At 37.5% G+C, this 22269-nt stretch overlaps 1 protein-coding gene across 17 annotated transcripts in view; it reads left to right on the forward strand.

Moving 5' to 3' along the window:
- The window catches only part of PTPRD (protein tyrosine phosphatase receptor type D), a 1183295-nt gene that overhangs the window by 1152790 nt on the left and 8236 nt on the right, over positions 1-22269 (forward strand). For all 17 annotated transcript variants that reach the window (XM_052700439.1, XM_052700447.1, XM_052700441.1 and 14 more), the window contains 5 exons: positions 12226-12511; positions 12968-13146; positions 14417-14543; positions 15520-15645; positions 22024-22178. In XM_052700439.1, the coding sequence (XP_052556399.1) occupies positions 12226-12511; positions 12968-13146; positions 14417-14543; positions 15520-15645; positions 22024-22178 (873 nt within the window). The remainder of the gene's footprint in view (positions 1-12225; positions 12512-12967; positions 13147-14416; positions 14544-15519; positions 15646-22023; positions 22179-22269) is intronic.

Here is a 22269-nt window from a genome sequence, read left to right on the forward strand (position 1 = left end):
AGAAATGTAGACAGCACAGACTATAGACACATGGTACTACTGTGTCTTGTCTTCGTTTTTACTGTGTGGTTACCAAATTAAATACTGTCTGAATCACTGTCTGGTTCTTTATCATTTCTCATCTGCCACTTCAAACGCCAACTATGACAACTGGCAAATGGGTGTACCATGGCTTGAACTACAGGGATCCTGTGTCCAGAAAGAGACTCAGAAGGAGTCTGGAACTATGAAGCATCTCAGTGTTCAGCAAGTACTTCCAAAATTATCCTGTTAACCAGCACTGGGTTAACACATCCCTTCCCAAAATTTTTAATTCAGATAGCATCAGTTCACCTTCCCATTTCCCATGTGGAGAGGGTAATAGGTCTTCTTACATGGAATGGAGGAGAGGTTCAGTATGTCCCTGAAAGCAAAGTCAACATGAAGGTGTAATCTAAGAATGGAGTTGTGCAAAAGTACAGAATGACTCATCAAAACATTCCATTCCAACAACACAAAACAGGTTGAAATACAAAGAAGGCAAGCTAGTAGCTGTTAGGAGCAGGCATACAATTTCTGCACATTGATGACCTGCTGTAGGAAGGCCACCTCCTTCTAGACTAGGTTGTTCAAAGCCCCATCAAGTACATGTTTGAATGCCTCCAGGGACGGGGACATCCACAACCTCTCTGGGCAACCTGTTCCAGTACCACCTTCACAATGAAGAATTTCTTCCTAATAGCTGGTCTAAATCTACCCTCTTCTAGTTTAAAGCCATTTCCCCTCACCCTGGCATTACGTGCTCTTATAAAAAGTCCCTCCCCAGCTTTCCAGTAGGCTCCCTTCAAGTACTGGAAGGCTGCTATAAGGTTTCCTCAGAGCCTTCTCTTCGGATTGAAGAGCCCCAACTCTCTGATTGTCCCCATAGGAGAGGTGCTCCAGTCCTCTGATCACCTTCATAGCCTTCCTCTGGACCTGCTCCAATACTTCAATGTCATTCTTGTGTTAGGGGCTCCAGAACAGAACACAGCAGTCCAGGTGGGATCTCACAAGAGCAGAGTAGAGGGGAAGAATCACCTCCCTTGACCTGTCGGTCACACTTCTCTTGATGCAGCCCAAGACACAATTAGCCTTCTAGGCTGCAAGTGCACATTGGTGGCTCACATTGAATCTTTTATCAGCCAACACTCCCAAATCCTTCTCCTTGGGGTTGCTCTCAGGCCATTCTCTGCCTAACCTGTATTTATGCTTGGGATTGCCCTGATCCAGGTGCCAGACCTTGCACTTGGCCTTGTTGAACTTCATGGGGTTGGTGTGGGCTCACCTCTTAAGCCTTTCCAGGTCCCTCCAGAGGGCATCCTTTCCCTTTAGCATGTCAAATGCAACACTCAGCATGATGTCATCTGCAAACTTGCTGAGAGCTCATTTGATCCCACTGTCCATGTCAGCTACAAAGATGTTAAATAACACTGGTCCCAACACTGATCCCTGAGGGATACCATGTCAACAGTCTCCACTTGGACATTGAGCCATTGACCACAACTCTCTGAGTGCAACCACCCAGCCAATTCCTTATCCAGTGAGTAGTCCATTTATCAAATCTTTCTCTCTCTCTCTCTCTCTTTTTTTTTTTTTTTTTTTTTTTGGCAAACAGGATGTCCTGTGGGATAGTGTCAAATGCTTTGCACAAGACCAGGCAGATGACATGATTTGCTCTTTCTTTATCCACTGATGCTGTAACTCCATCATAAAAGGCCACCAAGTTTATCAGACATAACTTGCCCTTGGTGAATCCATGTTGGTTACCACCAATTTCCTTATCTTTATTTTCCATGTGCTTTAGTAGGGCCTTCATGTGCATATGCTCCATGATCATGCCAGGCACAGAGGTGACTGGCCTGTAGTTCTCATGATTTTCTTTATTTCCCTCATTGAAAATGAAAATTATATTTCCTCTTTTCCATTCAGAGGGAACTTCACCAGACTACTATGACCTTTCAAATGATGGACAAAGTGATGGACAGCAGCTTCACAACTTCATCCTCCACTGCCTCCAGAACCAGCAGATGGATCTCAATGGGTTCCATGTACTTGTGCACCTTCTGGTTCTTTAGATAGTATTAAACCTCATCTTCCCTTTCAGCAGGTTGATCTATCTCTTCCAAGTTCTTACCACTTGCTTTCTGCAACATCGACAGTGTGACTAGAGCCCTTGCCAGTAAAGACTTTCATTGAGCACTTCAGTTTTCTCTATATCCCTCGTGACTAGTACTCCAGTTTCCTTCCAGAGAGTGTCCCCATCTTCCCTGACCTTCTTTTTATCACTGATATACCCATAAAATTTCTTCTTCCTCCTCTTTATGTCCCTGGATAGATTTAATTCTGTTAGGCTTCTGTTAGGCTTTCTGTTAGTCTGGTCTCAGGCTGCTTGGACAGCTTCTTTTTATTTGATCCAGGTTACCTATTCCTGCTTCCACTCCATATTGACATTCTTTTTGTGATTAAGTAAGTCCAGGTTATTCTTGTTAATCCGCAGAGGCCTCCTGGCAATCTTGCCTGCCTTCTGCTTCTTGAATACTGACCAACTTTCTTCAGCCCCTCTTCCCTTCAGGGCTTTCTCCCATGTTTCACCCTAGCAAATAATTCCCCTGATTTTGAATGCTATAGCCAAGATTACCCACGCCTGCTCACCAGCCTATCCTCACTGGTGATGACAAAATATGGCACAGCACCTTTTCTCATGGGTTTCTGTACTGCTTGGAAGAGGAAGTTATCATCAACGCATTCCAGAAACCTCTTCGATTTTTGGTGCTCTGCTGTGTTGTCCATGCAACAGACTCTGAGGTGGTTGAAGTCCCCCCATGAGGACCATGTTTTGTGAATGTGATACTGCTTCTGTCTGTTTATAGAAGGCCTTATCCTTCTATAAACTGTTTTCTTATTCAGATTGCCTCCAGCAGACCCTTACTATAATGTCTGCTTCCCTTGCCTTCTTTTTAACCTTTAACCATAAGCCCTTTGTCAGCTTCTCATCTATTCCCAAGTGGAACTCTATGGTCTCCAGTTGGTAAGTGATGTACAGGGCATACTATCCTTCTCCCCTGCCTATCTTACCTAAAAATTTATACCCATCTATTCCTACATTCCAATCATGAGAGTCATCCCACCACATCTCAGTGATGCCAGTGACATCATAGCCCAGGAACACACACACCTGCAACTCCTCCTGATTGTTCCTTGTGCACCATGCACAGGTGTACAGGCATTTGAGATGGTCTCCTATTGAGACTTGTTTACCAATTGGAGTTTTCTTATCTTGAACGTTAGGTGTTGTCTTACTGGCTTCTGATCCTACTCCAGGACCAGGGTGTCCATTACCATTGTCAGCTTGAAAATTCAGTAATTTGAAGATCTCCATCCCCAGCAACTTTAGTTTAAAGCCCTCCTGATTAAATTGGAAAGCATGTTGTCAAAGATAGTCTTCCCTTTGTCTGTCGGATGAAACCCATCCTCTCCCAGAAGACCAGTTTTCTCAAAATTCATTCCATGACATAAGTAGCCAGAGCCCTGTTGACAAAGCACTCCCTTTGCCTTTTACTGATTTTCTTAATTCTATGAGTCCTTTCCCTCCTCATTCCCCTAACCTGGAGGACTAATGAGATGACTACCTGCGCTCCAAGTTCTTCACTACTGCTCTGCTCCTTGTAGTCTCTCTTGATAGTCTTCATGTTGCTTTGACAGCTGTATCACTGGTGCTTACAGGAAACAGCAGCAGCAGGTAGTAGTTTGTGGGACATACAAGGTCTGGCAGCTTCTCTGTCATGTCCTTGATGTGGGCTCCTGGTAAACAGGATTTCCCTAGATAGTAGGTCAGGACAACAAATGGGTGCCTCTGTACCCCTCAGAAGAGAATCACCCGCCACTGCCATCCGTAGTTGTTTTGCAATGGAGAGTAGGTCTGGCTGCCTTACTGAGTTCAGACAATTTACATGTTATTGTTTCTAGGTCCAGATGCTTCCACAAACCGTAGTCTGCACAGATGGTTCTTCCTTTTGTAGACCATTCTGAGTGGAGGCACTGATCGTGACCGAGGTAGATGTGCATCCTTCTTACTAGAGCTGCAGCCTTGGCTCAGCATTGAGTGCTCACGATTCTGCTTTGAGAGTCACTCAGAATGAGTGCTCCCCACTTCTGAAGCCAGCAAAACCTCAGTGCCCTGCTGTGTGAGGTCCAGCTCCAGCTGTTATAGCACACGACAGGTGTAGAGGTGACGCCCACACTCTGCTCACCCACCGTAATCTTAGTCACTGCCCTCTCTGAGGTTTATTTTGGAGGCAGAATGTGGCCTCCATTGCCTTGGCAATGCCCATACCAGGTCAGCCACTTTTACAATAGCTGCCCATTGCTGGAGGGTGACTCTATTTTTTGGTGCTTCTCTGATGAACAAACCCCCAAACTCCTTCATACCTTGAAATCAGATGTTCTGGTGCTGGCCAGGCTAGCCCCAAAGCAGCTGCTCTCATCAATTGCCTATGAGATTGTATTTAGAGCAGTGGGAAAGTAAGGACATCTGAGAATCCTTTTGCATAGATAAAACAGTACAGAGAAATATGATTTATTCTAATTTCCTTTCTATGTATTTTGGAATAATTGAAGAAAGTAGGTGATACAGTGATTTATAGTGAGGTGTATGTATAAAAACCTTCTATGAAAAGCAGGACCAAGGCATGTATTGTTAGATAAAATCAATAATCAACCCCAAAGGGAAAAGTAAATACAAAAGTTGTCATATTGTGTAATTTCTGCCATGCTCCATCTGTTGAGCAGAGCAATCAGAGTCCTTCTAGTCACTAGCCTACAGTTTCATGAAAGAAGCAAGGAGAATACTTGGTCATGTTCTATTCTTTTTAAGACAGAAAAAAAAAAAAAAAAAAAAAAAAAAAACAAGATCAGAAGTGCTGAACCTCTTCAATGGCTTATTTACTATGAGTGCCAAGTACCCAAAGACAGAAAAGTTAATTGAAAGGAAAAGTTCTAGATGATCTGGATAGAAGACAGGGGAGGTGGAAGGAATGCTTATGGTTCCTTTGTGTGTTTTAGTCTTTAATAATTTTCTCTTCTTGTACATGTCAAATGTTATTTTTTTAGAGTACCTATTCAAACCATAAGGATTTCTGGAGAAATTTTGTTTGTATCTGGTTGTGTAATATGCTTTGATGGATCTCTTCCTCCATTAATTTCTTTTTGGCATTCATGTTATCACAGTTTTGCAAGCCCATTCAACAGCAATAAAAGTGCTTTAATCTTTTGGTAGCAGTAGAATTCTGAGAACATGGGAACTGAAAGGAACATCTTCATAAAGCTCAGTAAAAATAAAAAGATCTAAGGCTATCTTTTGTTTTGTTAGCTTCCTATGCTTTTGCCAGCTACCTATGAAAACTCCAGGGAGCTCTAAACTGAGCTTTATGTACTTCTAATGAAATGTACCTATTTTTTCTTTTTCTTTTTTTTTTTTTTTTTCTCGTTTATTTTAAGAAGCTTTGCATGTTTTCCATAACAAATATAGTCTCCTCTATGCATTGCATAAAAATGAAGAAGACACACTGGCTAAAATCCTTTTTGGTGAAGCATTTTTCATACCCCACAAAGTTTTCAAGTATCCTACTTGATTGCTAGTATCATATAGTAACCACAGTTAGAAGAAAAGAAAGTCCTTGTGCAGTTACGGTAGGTCTCTCATAAGCCAGTACCGGAATTCTTGAAGCTGTTCAGTATCTCTTCTAAAATGAAATTCAAATGTAGCTCTTTGCACAAAGCCTTGGTGTTATTATAGTCAGATTTATCCACTCAAAAGGATGCTTAGTGGTTTCACAAGGATTTTTTGCTGTTTCCTGAATAGAAAGAGTGGTTTTCAACTGCGTGTTAATTTTCTAATATTTTAATGGAAAAAATAGCCATAGAATGACAGAATCTTTTGGGCGAAAAGAGGCCTTTGAAGGTCATCTAGTCCAAATCCTCTGTAATAGATGGTTGCTCAAAGCCTGGTCCAGCCTAGCATTGAATGTCTCCAGGAACAGGGCATGCTCTCTCAGGAACCTGTTCCAGTGCCTCACTACCCTAATATCCGCCTACATCTCCTCTTTGAATCTGAAACCATTTTCCCTTGGCCTGTCACATAATCTAAATATTGACCTTATCAGAAGTACCAGAGAACTTCTGGTATCTGTTGGAATCTACTTAACCATACAAAGCCCCTCAACAAAATCCAGGCATTTCTATATGTTTCCTGTATCACAACCAGTTTATTTATTTTCAGTTAAAAAATTCAAGCTTAATTCAATTTGAAACTAATATTCAATATTTTTTCCCCTGATGTGAGTCAAAAATGTCCTAAATGATTTTTGGTTCATATTTTACTGTCTTTGCTCCCAGTTAAATGTGCTGTGAATACTGGCAATTACATTGCCTTCATTTGCCAAATTAATGAAGTATCAGTAAAGGGTCATCATTTAAACAGTTAGAAGTTAATCACAAAATCAAACCTTTAACATATCTATACAATTATTTTAAATTGGAATTGGAATTGCTCCCTTATGCCTCACAATTTTTCTTTTTGTGAATTGCAGGACACTAAGCATGTTTTAGTTCATGAGACTGAGTCAATCATGTTTTTAGAACTTGAAAACAGATATTGTAATAGGATTAATGATAAAATTTTAAGCAGTAAGAATTCCCTACTAGCTGTGTCTACTTAGTAAATTGTTTAAATATTCAGCTTTTAAACTCAATAGAATCTATCACCAATGCTACAGTTAGCACTGCAAAAGATTCTGACATTATCACTAGAAGATATAATAATGCAAGAAAATCATGACAGCTTTTTAGTAAATATGTGAAATTTGACACAGGAGATGAGTTATTATCTTTAGCAACAAGTAAAGCTGATATTTTTTTTCTTTCCCCCCCCCAGATAAGAATAGACCTGAATTTGCAATTAAGTAGGATACATTTTTATAACTGGTCCCAGTGGCTTTTTGATTCCTTCAGTCCTACTTAGGACTTGGCCTATATCTTCTGTCTTAGGATGTTCTACATCTAGAGAGAAAATGCCAGTTCCTCACATGCTTTGTAATCTCAGGATATTCCAGCTCTCTCAGTCTGTTGGTGATGTTTTCATATTGTATTTCTTCCCAGAGCACAAGAAAATCAGTTTTTGTGCTTGGTAACCAGTGCAGCAGAGAATATGTGTAACAAAGATGATTTATTACTTAGTTAATATCTGCTGAAATCATGGAAAAAAGATGCACAAATAAGATTCTGTCAACATCATGATGTGCAGCTTAGTCCTTCAGCATCAAAGAAATTTTAGTTGTCTTTTCTTATTATAATCTCTCAGCTGTATGATTAAATTCACTAAGATACTGATGAATAGGAGAAAATATGGACAAAAACATAATCAGTGAGGAAATTTTTTAGTTAGTGAGAGAGTATTTCAAGTTTGTTTTTTTTTTCTCTTTACAATCTGACAACTACAGAAGTGCCTGTTGGATAAAGAGTGCATAATTCCTTAATCATTAAATAACGTTACTCATGAATAAGCTGTGAAAAAATTCAATGTCAGTTGCCTGTCTAATTATATTGAACCTTTTTATTTGCAGAGTTACTATGAAAACATGGGATTGGGTTGTTTAATTAGAGTTACTGCTGAGATAAATATCCTTGCTCATAGTATGAAGCTATGTACCTGACTGTAGAAATAAACATAAACATGTCTTTTGACAGTTTTTCAAAGAAAAAAAATATAGAAGCCAGGAAGTGTTTCAGTACATCATGGTAATAGCGAAAGAGAGGAAGTATGAGTTTAGCACCCAAGAGATAATCAAAATATATAAGGCCTTTCATTAAACATTCTGTGATATTTCATTCAACTTTTATTATTGTTTAGTTGCCTTGAGTTAGAAAGTTTACTTTCATCAGCTACTCAGAAAAATAGCATTTCTTCCTTTTTTTTTTTTTTTTTTTAAGTTCTCGTTACAGTTTTTCTGGGTTTGGTATTCTATGAATTCAGCATTTAGTTTAACAAATTAATGCTTCGTATCAGTGATTATTTAAACTGCTCTGTTTCCCAGCAGTGTATCAGCACTATATTAAGAAGTACATAGATGAAGATCATGATGCACACCTTTGTAAAGGCCCTACAAAGGCACATGGAAAATAAAGATAAGGAAATTGGCGGTAACTAACATGAATTCTCCAAGGGCAAGTTGGAAATGGCTTTAAACTGGAAGAGGGTAGATTTAGACTAGCTATTAGGAAGAAATTCTTTACTGTGTGGGTGGCACTGGAACAGGTTGCCCAGAGAGGATGTGGATGTCCCCCCCCTGGAGGCATTCAAAGATGTACTCGATGAGGCTTTGAGCAACCTAGTCTAGATGGAGGTGGCCCTCCTATAGCAAGAGGTTTGGAACTAGATGACCAAACCATTCTATGGTTCTGTGATATGGTCACAGAAAAGAGAAAGATTGTTTCTGGTTATTGTATTATGTTACTGAAGGTTAGATTTTAAAGTATGTAGAGGCAAAAGGAAGGAAGGTAAAGTGTTCTAATTTTTATATGGGAATTGAAGAGAATATTCTGGGTTGTTACAATTTACACAGTTAGAATGTCGCAGATCCCTTAAAGTTGTAAAACTCTTTGCTGACACCCTCCAGAGATGAATGTGTCAGGAACCTGGTGGAGTAAAATAAATGTCGTAAGTCTGACTCTGCATCCTTATAACAAAAAAACATTTGTGCATCATTACATGGTTTGATCTCACATCTTGATTTGTAAACTAGCAAATGTGTTCTCTGATGAAGGAAGTTAATAACTATTTACTGTTAGTTTGCCTATGGAACAGTAACTATATAAAGGGCAATACAAGATATGAAGGAAAAAAAAAAAAAAGCTATTAATTCCAGCTGAATATACAAGATTTTATCTAGGTTGAAATTTTGCAGTTCTCATCTTAGCTACCAGAAAAATTTTTAATGTTTGATCCAAAAAATGGCATATTGAGTTATATACATGGCGCTATTACATTATTTCATTAATATCTGATAGGAAAGTGAACTATATTCTAAACTACTGAGAATATCTGCACAGCCACATAGTTTTATTTTTCACTTTGCCAGCACTTCTTTGTCTGGAGAAAAATAAATGCAGAGATGTATTATATAGGTAATGACAGCTGAGCTTTTATATTACCACTCTTTCCTATCAGCTTTGCTTCTCTATGAAACCGTTCCTTTTGCAAATGCAAAAAAATATGTAACTGTATAAATCTTCAAAAATTGCATGCCGTTTTTCCTTGTCATTTCTGTATTCAAAATTAGAGGAAAGAATGTTCTTATAAAAAAATTGTAAGTGCAGTATTTCATGTTTCATTCAAATTCAGATTCATAGCCAGTTTCCAGAGATTGACTTAAGCCTTCATACAACCCCATCTGGCCTGCATATGTGTTCGTCTAAAATCTGGGGGAAAAGAATGGAATGGAATGGAATGGAATGGAATAGAATGGAATGGAATGGAATGGAATGGAATAGAATAGAATAGAATAGAATAGAATAGAATAGAATAGAATAGAATAGAATAGAATAGAATAGAATAGAATAGAATAGAATAGAATAGAATAGAATAGAATAGAATAGAATAGAATAGAGGGGATGGGAGGGAAGGGGAAGGGAGGGGAGGGGAGGGGAGGGAAAGGAAGGAGAAAAAGAAAGGGGAAGGGGAAGGGGAAGGGGAAGGCGAAGGGGAAGAGGAAGGTGAAGAGAAGGATAAGGGGAAGGGGGAAGAGGCACCACTGAAAAAATTTGAGTATTTGGAAGTTTTTCAGATTTTTCTCCATGATTACTTAGAGATCACAGAAATTTCCTGGAATGCATACTTTTTATTGTAGGGTAGATTAACTCTATTTTAGCTAGAACAGTCATCATTTCATTAGTCTGCATATTTTCTTTCATTCCAAGTCCCAGTGATCAATATCACTGACTGATAAGTTCTCTTAAGCTGAAAATATTGATTAATTCTTAACAGAACTGCATCTAAGAAATGTGAGCTTGATGCATTTGGTCTGTTAGCAAAAATTCTCAGCAGTTTCCAGAGTTCTTCTGTGGACAGTAACAAGTGAGGAGAATGAATGTAAACACTTTGTACACATAAAAACTTAGAAACACAACTTAGCTCATATGGGACTTCATCTTTCTACTCCGTACTGCCCTTTGATTTCATTATAAGTAAATGAAACTTGTTGGTAGTTAGCAGACTCTTTGAGTGTCAGGAAATAGATGGATACATTTAATTACTGATTTCAAGATGGAATTAAGATACTTAACATGTCTTTAATTTTTAGGAAGAGAATACCTTATTCTCTTATCCTCTAGATAGGGTTTAATAAATTTTATTTCCTTCTGTCATTTAAAAAAAATTAGCTTAACTTAGATGAGTCAGTGATCCTTGTGAGTCTCTTCCAGCTCAGGATATTCTGTAATTCTGTGTTTATGAAGCGTTGCTTGCTATACTATGCAATATTTCATGTTGCTAACTGAAAAGACTTAAGCATTTAGAACAACAGGAACCAGTATTCACTGTGACAGATATGATCTCAGATAAGAAAATAGTATACGTCATGTTTTGCACTTGTACTTTCAAACTTCAAAGGAGGAATCCATTTGCAGATTGGATTGAGTACCATTGATGTTCAGATATCTCCATAGAAGAATATCCATAGAGGGCTTAGGAAATGTGGCTCCATTTAGCACATGTTGCTTAATTAGATCTCTAGTATATTTTCTGTTCTTTTGTATTTTTGTTCTTTTTCATCTTAGAATCATAGAATCATAGAATTGCTTAAGTTCGTAAAGGCCTTAAAGATCATCAAGTCCAAGCATAACCTTACCATACTACCCTAATTCCAACAACCCTCCACTAAATCATGTCCCTGAGCACTACATTCAGATGGTTTTAAAACACATTCAGGGATGGTGACTCAACCACCTCCGTGGGCTGCCTATCCAGTGCTTAACAACCCTTACTGTAGCTAAGTTCTTCCTGATATCTAATCTAAATCTCTCCTGGCACAAATTGAGGCCATTTCCCCTCATCCTGTCACCTGTCACCAGTGAGAAGAGACCAACCCCACTCTCTCTGCAATCACCTTTCTGGTATTTGAAGAGATCATAGTATCATAGAATGGCCTGGGTTGAAATGGACCACAATGATCATGTAGTTTCAACCCCCCTAGTACGTGCAGGGCTGCCAACCACTACACCAGGCTGCCAGAGCCACATCCAGCTTGTCCTTGAATGCTTCCAGGAATGGGACATCCACAGCCTCCTTGGGCAACCTGTTCCAGTGCTTCACCCTCCTCTGAGTGAAAAATGTCCTCCTAATATCTCATCTAAACATTTGCTGTCTTAGTTTAAAACCATTCCCCATTGTCCCATCACTATCCACCATCGTAAATAATAATAAATAGTATTGAAATAATATTAGGTACAGTCTAGACCTTTCTTATGTTTTTCTAGATATGCAGGATAGACATTGAAATGGTCAGGTAAGGACAAAGCTTGTCTGTAGCTAGCATAGCTAAATGACCATCATTGCACTGCAAAGAATAATATCATGGCCTGGTCTAGTTAAAAAGAGGAGGATAGACCAAACTGTGTTAATAGAATCCCCAGTTACAGTGTGACTAGAATCCCCGCTTGCAGTGTGGGAAGTAGTAGAAAGTTTACCTCCAAATCACAATAGAAATATGTAAGACTCATTTAGTATAATGTTTCCCACTATATTCAACTCAGTAAGCAGAATATCAACAACATATATTGAGTTGCAGATGACATTACACATAAAGCTTGATTCCATAGAAAGCTCATTGCCTCCACTGTTTTTCATTGTTAAGAACATGTGTTTTTAAAACATGTTGCCATGTGCTTTATTTCTATCACAGTCTGAAGCCTGAAATTTCAAGATGCAAGGACAACATAATGAATAATTCTAAAGTCTCAGTTGCTTGTAATATGAATTAAAGGAGTTTACATGTTGCAGAGCACTGACATCTTTCATAAAAGCTTGTGTTCATATTCAGAAATACGCGCCATTCATATGAGTATTACGAAATTTTAAAACTTGAATGCCATAAAAATAAGCACAAAGCTCAAGATAGTCCTTTCATGTTTTCCTCCTATGTTCATTTCTTTTAGTGCTGGAGTCGGCAGGACTGGCTGTTTCATTGTGATAGATGCCATGTTAGAGAGAATAAAGCATGAAAAGACTGTAGATATTTATGGCCACGTAACTCTAATGAGAGCTCAGAGGAATTACATGGTTCAAACTGAGGACCAATACATCTTTATCCATGATGCACTGCTGGAAGCAGTGACATGTGGAAATACCGAAGTGCCAGCCAGAAACCTGTATGCATATATTCAGAAGCTGACACAGATAGAAACAGGAGAGAATGTCACAGGAATGGAACTGGAATTTAAGGTACTGAAATCTTATGCTGTGGGAAGCCAACATCAAACTGTGTAACTATTAATGCTGCTATGTCCTTCATCAACCGTATTCAGTAATTGGAAGCTAGAATATTTTCCAGCTAAAATTTTTGAATTGGGAAGATAGTCCTTTGTAAAATGTGAAGTTCTATCTTCAGTCAGTCTTCAGACAAGAATTGTTCAATTTTAACCATATTCTTCTTTATTGTTTGAATAGCTTGAAATATGTATTTTTGTAATGGTTTAAAACTCAAGTTTGTCCATATGGATTAATAAGGTTTTAAAACTATTATAGAATGCTAAAGGGTGCTTGACAAATATTTAGATAATACAACAGAATATGGTAAAATAAAACATGAAATGATAAACATATGTCATTAGACTTGATAATGGCATTTCTTTTTGTTATATATGATTTTAATTATTTTAATTCATTTATTTTGCACAGCGTCTTGCTAGCTCTAAGGCTCACACTTCAAGATTCATCAGTGCCAATCTTCCTTGTAATAAATTCAAGAATCGCCTTGTCAATATTATGCCATATGAGTCTACAAGAGTATGCTTGCAACCAATCCGAGGAGTGGAAGGGTCTGATTATATTAATGCCAGTTTTGTGGATGGATACAGGTATTAATGTTGTGTTCTCTGGGGACTGTTTTTAAATTTTATAAAGTGTGTAGCAATGTTGAAAATAACAGATTTAGTATTGAAATCCAATATTTTTAATAACTGTGCATGTCCTGTTTTTTATTTTGTTTTGTTTTGTTTTGTTTTGTTTTGTTTTTGTTTAAATGGTTTTGTTTGTTTGTTTAATGGTTTTAAATTTCGACCCATACAATTCAGGAAAGTTGTGTAATATGCAGCCATAAGTGTATGGTTTTACTTACCTTCAAACCAATCATTTTTACATACTGAAACTTATTAAGATTTTGGTCACGTTCATGATCTGCAACTTCCATTTCTTCACAACTGTTCTGCTAAATATGTATGTAAAAAAACTCTCTAATAAATAAGATACAGGAAATAAACTGCCCATGTCAAAGTGATAACATAGAAAGTTGGAACACTGATTAAGATGAGGCCTCACTACAACAGAACTTTTGTGTGTAAATAGTTGTGTAGCCCACCATCTTGATGGCAAACACAAGAGCACACTCTCACCTGATTTATGCAGCTCATAGGAAAAAGTATGGAAGAGAAGCAGTAATGTTTCCCTAAGGCAGTTTAGGTGCGCCTGAGTATCTGTGTCCACAGAGAGCATTTTCTGAGTCTCTGCCCTAATGTGGAACTAGTCTTCTTCGCCAGTGTCACCTACACAGTTGTTTCTGTTGACTGAAACAAGCAGGAGCACGATAAACTGGTCATCATCTTACAAAGCTCCTTTGTAAGGTGCTTTACAAAGATGCGGAAGATTTCAATAGCTTCCTGGTTCTTTCCAAGACTAGGAGATTATGGCCTAGAAACACAGTATATTTTATTCCTGAGTATTCTTCCTTCATTCCTGTTGCTGGAGACATCAGACTGTTGAAAAGGAATTAAAGTGGAAACAGCTCAATGCTATAATTCCTAAATGTAATAGATTGTACAACAGTTATTTCTATGAAATGAGCCAGCACAAGTGTTTCTTAAGTGTTTTTTACAGCACATAAAATTGATCTATTAGTTGCATTAAAATTTAAATAATAACGATAAAAGCATGCATCATGATATTAATAATTTCTTCACAAGGTTCTAAAAATAAAGCTGTAGTTTGATTAAGAAATCATATTAAGACTTCAATTTATTATTAACAGTATTTTTTTCCTCTAGACAATGCTTACATATAAATAGATAACATATGTATCAACTTACATTTTTGATTAAAATATTCTTCTTAACTTACCATTTTTAATAACAGACAACAGAAAGCTTACATAGCTACACAGGGTCCCTTGGCAGAAACAACTGAAGATTTCTGGAGGATGCTGTGGGAGCATAATTCTACAATTGTGGTCATGCTTACTAAGTTACGAGAAATGGGCAGAGTAAGTTACTGCTCTAATATTATTTTACTGAAATATTCGCTGTTACTATTATTATACTTTCTTACTAAAATATTTCATTGTTATGAGAATGTCAAAGGATAAAGATGGGAATTTAGGTATTTTCTCCATTGGGAAATAAGTGAGTCTGATGGTCACCAGATATGTTTTTCTAATGTATAGATGTGTTATAAGAGATGAGCTGGACATTGCATTTTGTTGTGGGACACACTGAGATTCAGCAACTCATTTTGCAAGTTAATATTCCAACAAAAGCAGAGAGAGCATTTCTATCTGCTAATTCTAATTTGGAAATATGTTTTGCTTCATCTGTTTAAACATTTTCATGTCAAAAAAAGGGTAGTATTTTTAACAGCTGAATGGCTGAATGTTTTCTGTGAGCTCTTTGTGCTGGACTTTGAAGTTTCAGCTGTCTGTTTACAATCCAAAACTCATTCATATTTGTACTTTAACTAATGGAAAGAAAGAAGCAGTTTCCTATCCAGACAGGATTACCTCAAGACATCAAGCTGGTATGTACTAAGTGAAATATGAATACCCATGGTTTTGGGGAGTGGAGATGATCCAGGGACTTTGGATTTAGAGATGAAAAATCTTGAATGAGGCTTGGGAGACTGACTTCAACAGACAACAAGGACTAAAAGTGGTTTCAAGATTTAAATTCCATTCTCTTTTGGAAATCAGGCTTGGGATAGTGCCTGTAACATTAAGTAATAGAACTAGGTAGATATATAAAGTAATTCAGAGGTACAGTGACAAGAGCAAACTTCTATGCAGTTCAATATTGATGATAATCTTTCAATTCTACGAATGGAACTTCATGTTCACAGTAAGATGAACAGTTAATGTTCTTGTCACTAATAGCATTTTACATCAGTGTTATACTTACTGAGTGAGAAACATATTAGCGTAGTTGTCTGGAGTAACAGAAAATATATTTTGTTTTGCTTTGTTGTAGGAAAAATGCCATCAGTATTGGCCTGCAGAGCGTTCAGCCAGATATCAGTATTTTGTGGTAGATCCAATGGCAGAGTACAACATGCCACAGTATATTCTGAGGGAATTCAAAGTTACAGACGCAAGGGTAAGTTGCAACAGCATTACTCTTTCACATAATTTTTAAATAGTATTTAAACTCCCTTCTCTCTTTCTCTATCAAGTAAAGATCTCTAAAGAAGTGCTTTCCACTATTCAATAAAAAGTGTATTTATTATTTAAATATACGCTATATTTATTTACTTCATTACACATGAATAATATCTTTCAGGAAAACTGACTTCATTCAGATCTAATATCTTAACAGCACAGCTCTATAAGGTTCTGAATAGCTATTTGGGTTAAAGCACATTAGATAATGTGAAGGCCATTTTCTCTTTCTCATCATTTCCCTCCTGATCTTTCTGGGGGAGAATTTTTGTCACTTGCAGCTGTAAATATGTTGTTTTGCACACCCTCTAGGTTGAGAGAGTGTGAAGGTTAATACAGTGAAATTTAAAAACTGCAGAGCAAATAGCATTCGCAAGAAAAGCTTGACAAGCTTTGCACATTATAATTTGATTTTTGGCATAGCTTATTTTCAGCACTCTTGAATATCTGCAGAATAGATATGTGCAGCTGTGACCCTAGTATCCTCATTTTCATACTACATTTCTTATCTGAATTCCTGAGTCTGAAACTGAACAGTGATATATGTAGTAAGATTAAAGGCACATAAACTTTTAATACATATTTGGTATTTCTCAAACTTTTGATTTCTAGCACTTTACTCTGCATGGCAGGAAAAATTACTGGCAACCTTCATTTCAATATGTGCTAATAGAATGCTGTTTGTTAAAGCAAAATAGCAGGTTGCAGAAACTCCATGTCCAGAAAGTCCATGAGTGATTACTTGGAGTTGCCAGTCATCTTCCAAAATATCAATTTTTTTTCATGGTTAGCTGAAGTGCTACATTTAGCTTCCAGCAAAATTAGGTACTACTGACACTTAGCTAGATGATATTGTCACTAACCATGCCAGTATATGAACATCTTAATTTCTAAAGTGATAATTAAATATTTTTTTAAAAGGAACTGCAGATTCAATTTGAGTCTGATTTTCAATCTAATTGAAATGTAGTAAGATCACATGAACTATACCTTTTGTAACCTTTCTATGTTTAGCAGAATTCGAGAATAGCATCCTATCACGAGTTTTTAACCACACTAAGCAAAAGAACTTCTTTTCAGACTATCTATTAAAAATCTGTTTTATCTCAAGCTGAAAAAATCTTATGTGACATAGTCTGCATAAAATGACAATGATAACAAAAAAAACCCACAGATATAGCTGAAGGAACATGTCTGAAAAATATGTGTTTTAGAAAAAATTCATTCAGGATTTTATAATGAAATACTATATTGATCTGAATTCTGTTTATTTATAGCCAGCAAACCATTAAAATGTTAATGGTTAAGGATTAAATACCTTAATTTGCCAATTCTTTTTTAATTGATCCTATTATTTATGCACCTTTTAAACATTGCGAACCATATGTGGGCAGACTGGGTGGAAAGCTGCAGGGAGGAAAAGAATCTGGAAGTGTGGGTTGAAGCTCGACTAAACATGAGCCAGCAGTGCTCAGGAGGCCAAGAAGGCCACCAGCATCCTGGCCTACATCAGAAATAGTGTAGCCAGCAGGAGCAGGGAGGGGAACGTCACCCTATTCTCAGCCCTAACAAGGCTGCACTGGTGAGTACTGTGTCCAGTTTTGGGCCCCTCACTACAAGAAAGACGTTGAGGCACTGTCTCCAGCAAAAGGACAATAGAGCTGATGAGGCGTCTGGAGCTGACTTACAATGACTGTTTGAGGGAACTGGGATTGTTTGGTCTTGAGAAAAGGAGAGCTTATAACTCTCTATACCTACCTGGAAGGAGTTGGGAATTGGCATCTTCTCCTGCAAGATAGGATGTGAGCAAGTGGCCTCAAGTTGCTCCAGGGGAGGTTCATATAGGATATTAGAATGAATTTGTTCTCTAAAAGAGTGGTCAGGCACTGGAATGTGTTGCCTAGGGAGCTGGTGAAGTTAATGTCCTCAGAGGTGTTTAAGGAGAAGTAGATGTTGTACTTGGGGATGTGATTTAATGGGCAATATTGGTAGTAGGTGAATGGTTGGATTGGATCATCGTAGATGTCTTTTGGAACCTTAATGATTCAACGATTCTATAATTTTGATATATTATGTAATTGTGTATTATTGTTTCTCAAATTTAAAGCATCTCTATCTTAATGGTCTCAGTTTTGTTAAGTAACTCCCTGGAAAGCTTTCAAGGCCATCTTAAATTTTCTGAATGTTCTAGAAAACTACAGCTTCCTCTAACTTCACTGGAAGAAGTGAGGACTACTTTTCAAAACTGTAATTTTCATGCCTGTATGACTGTTCTCTACAATAATTAAGACCATGTAACTATATTGTTTTATTCAAAGGAGAATAAATATTGCAGCAGTTATAACACTCATTTCCAATTTGATCCATGCTGTTAGTTACCAATAATACTCTGGCAGACCTGAGTTGGCAAATTATTCTCGAGACAACAAAGGAGCACGGTGCCTTTGTAGGGAGCAGCACCAAATTTTTGGTGTGGGTCTTCCTGTTATTTCTGAAACTGAGCTGTGAATTGTTGTGAAATTGATGTGAAATTGACCTCTGTAACTGATTCAATCTACTGCTTCTGTCTGCTTTATATTCACTTTCTCTGTAAACTCCAAAGGTCACTATGATGAGGCAGTCTCATTTAAAGCTAGACTATTAGTAAGGAATGTAAGAGAATATTATAAATTCTACAGCTCATAAAAAGACAACTGAACGTCCCCTGTGAGAAGCAGGAAGAAATCAGTTAGCTGGGCAACTGTTATATTAAGAGCTTTGTGTTATATTAAGAGCCTTGTGATTCATACAGGGATCTGAAAATTTGTATGTTGTTTTGTTAGTACTTCTTGCCCTGTGTATGCAAACCTTGACAATTTCTGAAGGGAAATATTTTAATAAAAATTGACATTTGTATTTGGACTGTTACTGCCAAGCATCTCATTAAAAGACAGCAGCACTTTTTATAATGTCAGTAACAGAAGGAACCAAGAAATTGAAGGTAGGTTCCCCATATGCTGTAATGCTAATCCAACATTAGACTAACTACCTTTACTTCTGTGCTCATTAAATAGTACTAAACAGTAAAAGTTATTCCCACTGAAACTAAATGAAAACAGTTTTCAAAGATTTGCACTAGGCTACTGAGTTATTTCTATCTTGAAATAAGTAACAATACATTGATTTAGACACATCTGAAATAAAAAAACTTGTCATCAGAACTATTTCTCACATAGCAGTTTGTCTTTCCAGTGATAACAAAGACTTAAATAAAATGGCACATTTCTTATGCTTTTACCCCTTAAAAAGTTACTCTTATCCTAACCTAATTCCTGTGTCAGAAATCTCTGAACAGTTTCCATCCATTAAAGTCACAGAGTAATAGAAATATTTGAGTTGGAAGGGACCTTAAAGGTCATCTAATCCAACTCCCCTGCAATGAATAGGGACATCTACAGCTAGATTGGGTTGCTCATATTCCCTTTAGATATTGAACAGCTGCTATCCGGTCACCTCAGAGCCTTCTCTTCTCCAGGCTGAACAGCCCTAGTTCTTTCAGCCTGTCTTCACAGGGGAGATGTTCTATGCCTTGGATCATTTTTATAGCCCTCTGGTCACAATCCAATGGTCTATGTCTCCTGTACTGAGGATTCCATGTCTGGGTACAGTACTCCAGGTGAGGTCTCACCAGCAGCACAAAGCAGGCGGGCAGGGAGGATCTCCCTTGACCTGCTGGCCAGCTTCTTTTGATGCAGCCCAGGATATGTTTTGCTTTCTGAGCTGCAAGGGCACTTTACTGGCTTTCGTCCAGTTTACCATCCACCACTGTCTCCAAGTTCTTTTTGTCACAGCTGTGCTCAGTCTTTTCATTCCCCCACCGATCTCCATCTGCCGCTGACCACAACTCTCTGGGTACAATCTCGCAACTAGTTCCTCATCCATCAAATGGTCCACCCATAAAATCCACATATTTCCAGTTTGGAGGGGAGGATTCTATGAGGGACAATGTCAAAGGTCTTACTAAAGTCCAAATGGATGACACCAGTTCTTCTTCCCTTGTCCATTGCTGCATTTACACCATCATAGAAGGCCTCTAGGTTGATCAGGAAGGACCTGCCATGCTAGTCAAATCTTATCACGTCCTCTCTTCCATGTGCCTTACTGTAGCTTCCATAAGGATCTGTTCCTTGATCATCCCTGTCACAGACATGAGGCTGATAGGTTGGTAGTTCTTAGAAATTGATCCATCATTGCCTTTTTTTCCAGACCTTGCATCCCTTGCCTAGCCCAGTTCCAGTTGGTCAATGGCCTTTGTGAACCCATCTCTACACAGTCTAGCAGCATCTCTATACTCACTCATGCCACAACGCTTGTCTTCCACTGCCTGTGCATTTTCTTCTTGCTCTACAGTTTGACCAGCAGATCTCAGTTCTACCATGCTGGTCTCTTGCCTTCATTTCCCAGCTTCCTGCACCTGGGGATATGCCTGCTTTGCTTCACTCCTGTGTCCTTGAGGACAGTTTCCCAGTAATTTTTATTGACGAACTCCACAAGAAGCTGGAAGCTGGCTCTCCTAAAATTTAGTGTTCCAATTTTACTGGCTGAATAGCTGCAAGCAAATCAGACTTAAAGTTTTGTTTCTTTACTCTGGGGAAATGGGAGGTAATTTGGGGAGGAATCAACCTATTGCTTTTTCTTCTTGATTACTTAATATTGTTTGTCTTTAGCTGTCTGAAAGATGCAATTTCGTTATTTCTTCTTGAGGGAAAACGGCATTACAACAGTCACTGTGAGAGAAATTTGTATTAACAAAGTGCCATTTCTAATGCAAAATACTTTTTTTTACTTGTATGGATATCTACTAGAAATAAAATTGGCTTAACATTTTTGAATAAATACTCTTTTATTTAAGTGACCAAAAACATTCCACAGAAACAGACTGTTAGTTGTCATAGTGGTCTAGTAAGAAGCTAAGAGAGTGTGTTCTTTCTTGAAGTGGTGAGTGGTGCACACACTCATTTTGTTTTCTTATTCAGCTGAGACATGGGAAACAAAAAAAATGTGGTACCAGAGGAAACATAAAAGTGAAGTATTATTTTTTCCTCTGGTTATTTTTAAAATGACTTCTATTTTGTTTCAAAGGTCTGTAGTAGAGTGGTTGTGGTAGAGAAAAAAATAAGGGATTGTTCTTGCCTCCAGCATAACTTGTTGCTTTTTGTGAGATCTCCACATTTCAATTTTTTATGAGATTCACTTGGTAGCAGACCATTTTGAAGACATTGCAGGGTCAATGCTTAGTAAATAATAATATGTCCAGAGACACTAGTTTACATCAGTAGTTCAATTTATGCCCATGCTTTCAAATACTTCAGTTGTATCGATTCAGCATCAAAACTATACAAAACAATGTTTGAAAATTGAAAACTCATTTACTTCATCCATTTGTTATGTACATTTCTTGACTGCTTCCATCTCATGTAGGTATGAAGCAAAAATCTGAGTTTGTGGTGGTCTTTAGTACTTCTTTTGACATTCTAATAGATATGATGAAGCTGAAGCATTATCTGGTAATCCTGTTAGTATTCCTAAACAAGGAGAATGAAAAGCTTCAGCTGACATTTCAAGAGAGGAAGTGTTTTTTTCTACATTTTTACTGAGTCTGAGCTCATAGTGAATGAAATTACAATGATTCAAATGGATGTTTATGGTTTGTTGAACAACTAATATCTCTTGAACCTCTTCCAGACAAATGTGCACTGCACAAAAAAAGCTCTATTTTATTAAAGAAATTCTCTGCAAACAAGACAATGACTAAACAGCTCTTACTAGTGAAGATATTTCTGTCATTCAGTAGAGCATATCTACAAAATATAGAGGCAGGTCAGACGACCTTATTCTATTATTTTTTTTGTTGGTTATTTTTGTTTGTTTGTTTTTTGGTTAGAATAAATTTGCAATCTACAGGATTTGAAACATAAATTACAAAAAAAAAAAAAAAAGTATAAATTGTTGAGACAGTTATGAAATTGTTGAGATAGTTATGCTTTTAGCCTTAAACATTTTTTTATACATACATAATATCAGACAGTTCTCCTATCTACTGCAGAAAGAATTGTGTATTATGTTGTAGTTAATGAAATTCCATGCCACTGTGACCGAAATCATAACTAAGTATTGTGATTGAAGAAGTCTTCATAGTTATGATTATGGCCATCTCTCACTTCCTCCCAGTGTTCTTTTCTTCTTGATCTTCTTTTTTGGCTTTTTTAGCTGTTGACTGGCTTCCAGCCACTTGTGGTATTCTTTGGGAATATATTGTTTCTGTCTTCTATTAAAGGATGGCCAATCCCGAACAGTGAGGCAGTTCCAGTTCACCGACTGGCCAGAACAAGGAGTGCCAAAATCTGGAGAAGGATTTATTGACTTCATAGGCCAAGTGCATAAAACAAAAGAACAGTTTGGTCAGGATGGACCAATCTCTGTTCATTGCAGGTAAGAAAATAAAGCCTCAAAACAACTTGTGCAGATTTTTTTTCTATTTAATTTGGTTGCTGATTACAATGAAAACGTGTATGTAAGTAGA

This window comes from Tympanuchus pallidicinctus, unplaced genomic scaffold, assembly GCF_026119805.1.
Source record: "Tympanuchus pallidicinctus isolate F22 unplaced genomic scaffold, pur_lepc_1.0 scaffold4, whole genome shotgun sequence".
Classification (NCBI taxonomy): domain Eukaryota; kingdom Metazoa; phylum Chordata; class Aves; order Galliformes; family Phasianidae; genus Tympanuchus; species Tympanuchus pallidicinctus.